At 46.0% G+C, this 10,553-nt stretch overlaps 1 protein-coding gene across 1 annotated transcript; it reads left to right on the plus strand.

Annotated features, from left to right (window-relative positions):
- Window positions 1-392: 392 nt before the first annotated feature.
- LOC124676129 (F-box only protein 7-like) lies at window positions 393-2,359 on the plus strand. Its single transcript, XM_047212207.1, has one exon. The coding sequence runs from the start codon at window positions 823-825 to the stop codon at window positions 2,215-2,217; it is 1,395 nt and encodes a 464-aa protein (XP_047068163.1). The 5' UTR covers window positions 393-822; the 3' UTR covers window positions 2,218-2,359.
- Window positions 2,360-10,553: the final 8,194 nt, after the last annotated feature.

A 10,553-nucleotide genomic window follows, 5' to 3' on the forward strand; every position in this document is an offset into this window, starting at 1 on the left:
GTGCACGGCTGGAAATGGTCAAAGTCCGACGCGCCCCAAATCATCTATTTAAAAACGCGGTTGGAGATGCTCTAACTCTATCATATTACTAGTTTGTCTAATTTTAGATGTACCCATTGCATTTTCTCTTGGTGTGCCGGTGATGCTGCCCAGTCCTTGAGCTGTGTCGTGCCGATGATGTCCTCAAGCACAACCATCGGCCATATTTTCATAGAACCTGAAATGCACTCAGCGAAACGGCTTCAAGTGACCTGGCAATGAATTTCTCCGGCTAAAAAAATCCATTAAAAATATACCCAACTCTGAGAATTGGAAAAAAAAAAGAAGAAAAAAACTGCTCTATCGCTCGCTCCACCACTCCTAGCCTCCTCCTGTCGCCACCGCCGCCGCCGTTGCCGTTGCCCTCGTCGGCTGCTCCCCCAAGCGGATTAATCCCCTCGTGTTGCCTGCCGCCGGTTAGTGCTCTTCCTTCAGCCCTGGCTTGCCACTGCAGAATTCAGAATTCGGACAAGAAACCGAGCGGGACTAGAAATTCCTTCAGCAAGTAGCTAAAACTCCGGATCTCTGATAACCTGTGTCGCTAGTGGACTCGGATTTGATTTTCCTACTCGTACCAGGAGTGTGGCCTCCAGGGTTAGCGATGCATATATAAGTACAGACAGGAGCCTGCCTTTCGTCTGAAGAAACTCCAAGCATCAGGGATTTGCAACTTTGGGAGTTACCGAAGGAATTTAGCATTGAGTCCGCCTTCCCTCAGTTATACTTGAAGAAATTCGTCTGCTTGGCCAAAGTTCTAGATCTTTGCAGAGTGACCCTGCTCCCATGGAGCTAAGTAGCATCGCCTCGATGATGAGCTTAGGGAGTCTGGCTATCCAGCGGACAAATCTGTGCTCCCTAGTCTTCAGAGTTTTGCCAAAGCTGCTAAGCTACACTCCCAGTTCACTGAAGAAACTATGCAAAGATGTTGATCCACCACAGAGCGATACTATCGTGGGCACATTGCGAGAGCTGCCTCAGGACATCTTGATGGATATCTTTGCCACCCTTGAAATCCCTGACCTCATACGTGCTGGAGCCGTCTGCCCCTCTTGGCACTCTGCATATACCAGCCTACAAAGCCTTGGGCTGTATAACCTATCGCAGACGCCGTGCCTCCTCTATACTTCTCAATCTGCTGGTGATAGCTCTGCTTACCTCTACAGCCTCAGGGAAAAGAGATCGTACAAGTTAACTCTTCCGGATCCACCTATCCGCACTAGGTGTTTGATAGGATCCTCTCATGGCTGGCTGGTTACTGTTGATGAAAGATCTGAGATGCATCTTGTCAATCCGATCACATGTGAACAGATTGCGCTACCTTCAGTGATCACCATCGAGCAGGTGACGCCCATCTTTGACGAGTGCGGTCTTCTACACAAGTATGAAATGTCGTGGCACGCTGGAATACATGATGGTTTTCAATCGCCATCAATTTTTGATCTTGACAAGCTGCGCGACAAACTCCAGTTTAAGGCGTTTGTGTTCGATGATACCTCCACAGGAAGCTATATTGTGGTGCTCATCCACAATCCAGTGCGTCAGCTATCTTTTGCGAAGGTGGGGGCTGATATATGGACCTGGCTGCCACCTTATGATGTCTATGACGACTGCACTTACAAAAATGGCATATTGTATGCTGTCAGAGTAACTGGAGATATTCATGCTTTTGATCTTAGTGGACCTGTTGTCACAATGAAGATGATTACGGGGACATCTGACTGTCTTTCAACTGGTAGTTCGTACATTGTTCAAGACCCATGGGGTGGTCTACTGGTTATCTGTAGAATATGTGAGGATTACAATTTACTACCTGATCATGGGGCACCTGAGTTTTGGAAGACAGGTAAAATTAATATGTATGAAGTTGATGTGGTGGAAAGTGAACTCAAGGAGATCAATTGCTTGAGTGCCCATGCGTTATTTCTTGGGCATAATCAGTCACTGTGTCTCAGTGCTAAAGAATATCCATCTCTCAAAGCAAATCATGTCTACTTTACTGATGATAGTTTTTTCTGGACAATTGGATTTAAGAATAATCACCGTGATATGGGAATTCTCAACTTGGATAATAACAGAAGGGAGCACCTTATATTACCTCAGCTTTGCTCCAACTTTCCGGCTCCTATTTGGATTACACCTCATCTTAGAAGGCTGAACTTGGCATCAGAGGCTGCTTGAAAATGGTTGATGGGCTCAATGAGCTAACAGTCGGGTGGTTTTCTAGGTTATTGTGTTTCCTAGAGAAAGTCATGGACTCAAGGGACTGTGTGGATTGCGTTAGGGCATCATGGTTTCTTGACCCTAGTCCGTACACAACTAGTTTGGACCTAGCTGGCTCTGAATAAATAGTTGTGAGCTGTTATTTGGTTGTAAATTTTTTTTTTTTTCGATTGTATTCCTTGGCAATGCTAATGCGAATTTCTTATCTTAGCGAGTCGGTACAAATTGTTTGTTCTTCATTATTCAGGAATGTCCAAATTAGCTTGTAATCTCTAGTTCTCTACTCTACTATAATGTTCAAAATATCCATGTTACTCTAGTGTAGCATTGTTGGGTTTGGCATGACAGCAGGGAACTAGTACTGCATTTTCTTCCAACTGCTCTGTGTTGAAAATAGAAGAAAGTACTGTAGCTTCTACTTAAGTTGGAAATAGAAGAACGTACTGTAGCTTCTACTTGTGATTTGGATAACTAAGGGTTTTTATTTAAAAGGAGTTAGAGATATAACTTGAAGAACTCATGTGATGGGCACAAATATATTTGTCAGGTATAGCTGCAACTAGTTTGGCTTTATAGTCTTTGCAAAAATAAAATGTATTTTGGCAACGAAAAGCTAACAGTTTGTCAACAAAAAAGCTAAAACAACAATTGTGTTAGCCTGCTTGGACAATTGATGTGTCAATTACGCCTGCCACCGTTTTTGACTGGCATGGAACTAATGTACCTCCTTGATCTGAGGAGGGCAATTAACGTCAATGAACTTGCATGCTTACCACTGGCAATCAGGATCAGCGTTGAACATTGAAAATTGGCTTCTCCAGAATTGCCCCTTCCAAGGATCCTGTTGGCAACATCAGCAAGAAACCAAAGATCCCCACGAAAATTCCTTCAGTCTCACCGACCTTTAATTTAGATGGTTGCGGCTTTTATCTGTTTCTCACGGGTTGATGGAGTGCTTTAATATATGTCACACAGACCTATCTTTCTGGGATTCTTTTAGGACATTATTTGTCCAACTTGTTGTGCAGTCAGTTTACATCTCCGTTTATTAGTTATTTACAACTTAAGAAAATAAAGACACCATGTACTTGGGAGTATCAAGTGCTTTATTTTGATAATAGATGTCTCATGGACCTAACTTTATAATCTTCTAGGATGCTTTCAGGACATTCTTTATTCCACTCTTTGTGCATCTGAAGTTGATATCTACATCTATTTATGAATGCAACAAAAATCTACTGAACTCATTTTCATTAGAGTATGCAGTTTCCGTAAAAAGATTCTTGAGAGTAGTAACTTAGCTAAGTAGTGACAAGGTGGCACTGTCACCATGTTCTAGAAATCTTGGGTGCTGTAGATATATATCCTAATTTTGATAAACTGCTCTGACAAGCTGAATATATATGGCAGTTTTTATTAGGGTATGCCGTATGCAGCCTACGGAAGAGCATGCCCTTGACACTGGCATTGCCACTGCCAAATTTCTGGTGATGGTAGATTCGGATAGAGGATCACGTTCTACAGACTCATCACCTCTAGTGTAGGCTCTGGCTTGCTAATGCAGCTTCTTATTTTACCGCAAATAAAATCTACCCTCTCCTCTACACGCCGCTATGAAGTTTCGACTTTCGTCCCTCATGCTTGTCTCTTTTTTTTTAACCCTGTAGCATTTTGAAACAGGCGAGGGTATGTGCTGGATCCAAAATGTGACCATTCAGGAGAACATTTTATTTGGAAAACCAATGATGGAATTTGGCGATCAATCTCAGTGGTGGGTACAAATAGCGCATTCAGCTTGCCAGAACAGTTTATCAAAATTGCGAAACATATATCTCCTTGATCTTGGGAGAGCAAGTAACATCAAGGAAGTTGCCTACCACTGTCAATCAGGATCAGCATCGAACATTGAAGATGGCCACGCAAATTCTACATTGAAAGCATTATAAGATATATAATGTTCAAGATATCTATGTTACTCCAGTGTAACAATGTTGAGTCCATCATCAGGGAACTCCGTTGTGTGTGGGAAATAGAAGAAAACATCATGGACGTTCTTTTGCAGCTCTCTGTAATAAGTAGTAGAAGCAGGCATATGAACTTGACAGTGGTCTGAGCTCATATGGCCATAATCATAGGAAGAGCTTTAAGGAAATGAGAGAAATGTGAAGCAGTAATAGCGGGAGAAGAAAAGCAAGAACAACCAGAGATGCTCATAGAAAGCAAGAACAACCAGAGATCAACGTCGGACATTCACGAATTCCAATATACAACAGAAGCACACAATTTAAGTACAAAGCAGCAACATGCCAAGTTTGACAACCGTAGCATAACAAGCAAAGAACCGAAGAGCAAAACACATAGTTTTTCTTTTCTTTTCTTTGAACTTTAGCTCTGCTACCTCCCTGTATGATCCCGTCTTCTCGACGGCTTCTTGTAATAGGCATGTGTTCGAGAAAAAAAGAGCACAACGCCAGCCTTCATTGTTACTTCCTCAGTTCCTGTAAAATCAGCTTTCACTTTGTTTCGTTCTGCCCTGGAAAGATAATGGAAAAAAGAGTTTACTTTCATTCTAAAAATATAGAAAAGCTACTACATGGCTAGTCTTTACATTTTTTTCACATCAGAAGCAAAAGGTTGATTTTAAGAAGGAAAATACAGTACCTATCGTCAGACATACTCTTGCCACCAATCAGAAGAGAGAGTATGGCAGAAGAGGGTGTGGCGAGCCAGGTCACGGGCAGAGCGAACCTTCATCACGCATCCAACCTTGCGGCACCAAACACCCTCCCTCTTAGTCCCATGAGCGTAAGAGCAATGCCTGAGCATCTATCGAATGGAATCAAAATGAGCTCCAATTCAAAGGGAGAAAGTGTGCTGAACTAAAACGATGCACAGGTGGATGCCTTACATTCTTAGCAGGCACGATGCAATTGTTGGACTTTCGAGCTTCAAAAGTGCACAAATGGCATACTTCTGAGTTCGCCGGGCACACTCTAGACGCTCTGCAATAGGAGGCATATTGTCTGACGACCGCCTCTGGTACTACCTCACCATCAATTTCCTGACAGAAAATGAACCACAATAGCAATCAATAAGTAGTTCCTAAGGCATCATGATCATTTGTGTGCATATATGCTTAGATTATCAGAATTCATTGACTGGATTGACAAGTTGAGCAATATTCAGTGACTGGGTTTGTCATCTAATTCAGGGTATGGGTAAACAAGAATGCATGAACCCCCTTTCCTACCTTGCAGGTTCATAAATTTACATTGCCTCCAAAATTTAGTGCTTTCCATTTTATATCTCTCAACAAGAATCATAAGGACTAAGGAGAGGACAAATTATGGTAGGGATGACAATGCAACCAACATAATGGAATGCACTAAATTTGGTTAGCAGCAAATTCAGTCCAAGTCAGCAGAACAGAATGTTTATGAAATCACCAGTAGCATAATAAAACCGTCCATGTCATAATTGAAATGCTCTGAAATTACTCCTATAAGGTTAAGTAAACTAGCAGGTAATAATCAATGCACAGAATTCTCCCGTTTGGTAATAATCTCAATGTCTGCAACTCAAGCAGACCCTAAAGAAGCAAGTCAAGACTCCAGATAGAATCACCCACAGACTGGCGTGAATCCTATACATCATACAAGGACAGAACTTTCAGTTTAGTAATCTGGAGCCAACATCTTCCTGATAGTGCTTCTTGTTCGCAGATTAATTGTGGGACTAACCTATGTGGCATGTGGTCAATATGGAACGCAAGAAGTCATGCAGAAATGTCTGCAACTGAAGATTCCAGATGGAATCACCACACACATTCAGGCACAGAACATGGATGCAGCAAATTATGTATAAAGCACGCAGAATTTGATGGCAGAAGGGAAGAATCCTTACGAAAGTCTCACGCCGCGCCGGAGAGGGTGGTGGAGGCGGAGGGGGCGGTGGAGGCGGAGGGGGCGGTGTAGGCGGAGGGGGGGTCGGGGCACGCGGACGCCGACGACTAGGATCATTGGGGTACATAAACGCGTAGTCCCTCCGCGGCGGCGGCGATGATGGCGCCGGCGTGCCCACTCCCTGTGGCAGGAAGGGTTGCCGCCGACGCAGCAGGCGGCGGATGAACTCGGGGACGAGGCGGAGCACGCGCTGGAGGAAGTCGCGGCCTACGGCGCGCGCGCGCTGGAGGAGGTTGCGGATGACGGCGAGCGCGCACCGTCCGGGATGGAGCACAGCGTCGACGGCGCGGCGGGCGCGTGCCGCCGCTCGCCGTCTGAGATGGAGCACAGCGTCGACGGCGCCGCGGGCGCGTGCTGCCGCTCGCCGGAGTAGAGGCTCCCCGCAGGCTGCGCGTCGTCGCGCCAGTTCTTCCTGGCCATGTCTGCTGCTACACTGGCCCTTCTCGCGTTCTTGGAGCGGAAGAAGACGCCGGGGTGGAGGAGGCAGTCGATGGCGCCGCCGCCGAGCGCCACCGCGCCTCGAAGCACACGCCTGACGGGGCCGCGCTCACGCTTAGGCGCCCTCGCCATGGCCGATCTTGAGGGTTTCTTGGCCGGTCTTGGTCGGCCGCGCGCGCGTGGTTCTTGCCCTGCGCGCGGGAAGAGATGAGCTCCCTGTCTTCCCCGGCGTTGCTTCAACCAAGAACGCTTGGATAGGTCGGCGAGGGAGGTTCCCGGCGGCGGAGTTCTTGGATTGGGTGGGGAGCGGCGAGGATTGGGTGGGGAGCGCGCGGCGGAGTTCTTGGACTGGCTGGAGTTGCTGTTGGGGAGAAGAAGGGGAGGGAAAACTAAACGGTATATAGCGAACGCGAACGAAGCTGCCGTTCCGTTCTCGGCTCACTCAGCCTGGCCCAGCTCAAGCCTCTCCATGAGAAATTTGGGCCCAAGATGACTCTGAATTGATTTGTTTTTTCCAAATGCTTATTCTTTTGGAGAACTTTTTTTTGGGCCCAAGATGACTCTGAATTGATTTGTTTTGAGAAGAAAACTAAAACGCGATCCGGCCCTCCTCCACCGACGCCATTGTCGACCTGGGCCACCTGATCCAGCTCGGGGACGAAACCACTTGATCTGGAACCGGCGTTGAAGTGCCGCGCTGAAGTCCAAGATCCTCTCTAGCAATTTTAGGCTTTTGCAAATAAATAAAGTGGTCTAATGCAATACTACATGAACAACCTATATGATGCGCTAATCAACTTTAAGTATGAAGGCTATCAAGATAAAGTAAAATTTATAGAAATAAACAAAGGATGTGGAGACGAAGATTTATCCCAATGTTCACTTTCTTGAGGGGACGCTACTCACCGTTGGAGCGGTGCGGGTTACCACGAAGGCACACCATCTTCTCCATGAGCTTCTTCCACGAAGTAGAACCTCGATCCACTAGTGGAGACCTTAGGGAGGCCTCCAATCCCGTACAAAATTTCCCTGCAGTCAAAAGTCGATTGCTCCTGGCAACCGCTACCGCCTAGGAGTCCTCAATCTCCAAGAGCAACAAAATCGAAGCTTGAACTTGACACAAGGCTCAAATCGCGAATTTGATCGGTGGAATAAGAGAGGAGGAATGGACCTTTATTTTGGTTGGATCCTCTCTCAAAAACATTAATTGAATCTCTCTAGGTTAAGGATTTGTGGTGAAAGATGCAAGAGAGAGTGAGAGGAACAAGAACTTGATTCAGATCTTAAATAATGGTCAAGGTAGTCGATCCAAAAATCAAGCCTTTCCTTAAAAAGAAAAACTAGCCGTTTTTTGTCTAAAATCATGTAGAAAAAAGAATGGCCAGTATGACCGGCTTTGGGCCTAGTCATACCGGCACAAGCAGCTGGGGACAAAAGGAATAAGGCGGAGGAGGAGATTCGGCATGTATGACCACCCTTGGGCCCGGTCATACCGGCCAATATCGTTGGTTGGTGCGTGCCTAGGTGAGCGAAGCAGCGCGCTGGTCAAGTGGGAGATGCGGAGCGGGCGGGTGGAGCAACGCAGCGTGTGGGCCAAGGGAACAAGCGGCGCGGGAGGGAGCCATAACACAGGCGATGGCCCTTCCCGGTATGACCATCCACATATGGCCCCGGTCATACTGGCATGTTTCTTTTGGATGTGCGTGTAGGGAGCGGAGGAGGCTGCTGGGCCGGCCGGTGTGACCGGCCTGGGACTGATACGTCTCAAACGTATCTATAATTTCTTATGTTCCATGCTACTTTTATGATGATACTCACATGTTTTATACACATTATATGTCATATTTATGCATTTTCCGGCACTAACCTATTGACGAGATGCCGAAGAGCCAATTGTTGTTTTCTGCTGTTTTTGGTTTCGAAATCCTACAAAGGAAATATTCTCGGAATTGGACGAAATCAACGCCCGGGGGCTTATTTTTCCACGAAGCTTCCGGAAGACCGAGGGAGAAACGAAGTGGGGCCACGGGGCGCCGCCACACTAGGGCGGCGCGGCCTAAGGGGGGCCCGCGCGGCCCTAGCGTGTGGGGCCCCCGTGACTCCTCCGACTCCGCTCTTCCGCCTACTTAAAGCCTTCGTCGCGAAACCCCCAGTACCGAGAGCCACGATACGGAAAACCTTCCAGAGACGCCGCCGCCGCCAATCCCATCTCGGGGGATTCAGGAGATCGCCTCCGGCACCCTGCCGGAGAGGGGAATCATCTCCCGGAGGTCTCTTCATCGCCATGATCGCCTCCGGATCGATGTTGAGTAGTCCACCCCTGGACTATGGGTCCATAGTAGTAGCTAGATGGTTGTCTTCTCCTCATTGTGCTATCATGTTAGATCTTGTGACCTGCCTATCATGATCAAGATCATCTATTTGTAATGCTACATGTTGTGTTTGTTGGGATCCGATGAATATTGAATACTATGTCAAGTTGATTATCAATCTATCATATATGTTGTTTATGTTCTTGCATGCTCTCCGTTGCTAGTAGAGGCTCTGGCCAAGTTGATACTTGTAACTCCAAGAGGGAGTATTTATGCTCGATAGTGGGTTCATGCCTCCATTGAATGCGGGACGAGTGACGAGAAAGTTCTAAGGTTGTGGATGTGCTTGTTGCCACTAGGGATAAAACATCAATGCTTTGTCTAAGGATATTTGTGTTGATTACATTACGCACCATACTTAATGCAATTGTCTGTTGTTTGCAACTTAATACTGGAAGGGGTTCGAATGATAACCTGAAAGTGGACTTTTTAGGCATAGATGCATGCTGGATAGCGGTCTATGTACTTTGTCGTAATGCCCTGATTAAATATCATAGTACTCATCATGATATATGTATGTGCATTGTTATGCCTTCTTTATTTGTCAATTGCCCAACTGTAATTTGTTCACCCAACATGCTATTTATCTTATGGGAGAGACACCACTAGTGAACTGTGGACCCCGGTCCATTCTTTACATCTGAAATACAATCTACTGCAATTGTTCTTTACTGTTCTTCGCAAACAAACATCATCATCCACACTATACATCTAATCCTTTGTTTACAGCAAGCCGGTGAGATTGACAACCTCATTGTTACGTTGGGGCAAAGTACTTTGATTTTGTTGTGCAGGTTCCACGTTGGCGCCGGAATCCCTGGTGTTGCGCCGCACTACACTCCGTCACCAACAACCTTCACGTGTTCCTTGACTCCTACTGGTTCGATAACCTTGGTTTCATACTGAGGGAAAACTCGCTGCTGTACGCATCACACCTTCCTCTTGGGGTTCCCAACGGACGTGTGTAACTACTACCACGCCAACATCAGGGACTCGGTTATATCGACCCAAATTTTTGTTTTTGTTGCTTTTCTTTCCTTTGTTTTTTATTCTTCCTTTTTTTCTCCTTTCGCGAAAGCATAAACTTCGAGCCTCTTTTGGATAGAAGAAATGGAAGAACAAGAGGCGAATATATGGTGGCGAATATATGGTGGAGGAAAGATGGCGGACGGAGAGGAAATGATTTGAGCCAAGTACCAAATAAAACCTTCGATCCCCTCTTCATAGTGCGGGGTCCTATACTCAAGAGAAAATCGAAAAAGAAGATCTATTGTTGCAAAGCACCAATTATCGTGAAGCACTCATCCGGACTCCGACTTCGAGTCCGTTCCTCATTTCTTCTTTTCCCTTTTTGTATTCATGAACCGACACCATAAGAGGGAGAGAGGACCAAACTTCTAGATGATCTTAGATGAAAATATTAGTCCTCTCTAACCTAGTATTCACCAAACACCAAAATAATATTAAGGGCATAAATACCCTTACAAGACACACCCCTCGTAGGGCAGGTAGTAGAACCGGA

This window comes from Lolium rigidum, chromosome 7 (assembly GCF_022539505.1).
Source record: "Lolium rigidum isolate FL_2022 chromosome 7, APGP_CSIRO_Lrig_0.1, whole genome shotgun sequence".
NCBI lineage: Eukaryota > Viridiplantae > Streptophyta > Magnoliopsida > Poales > Poaceae > Lolium > Lolium rigidum.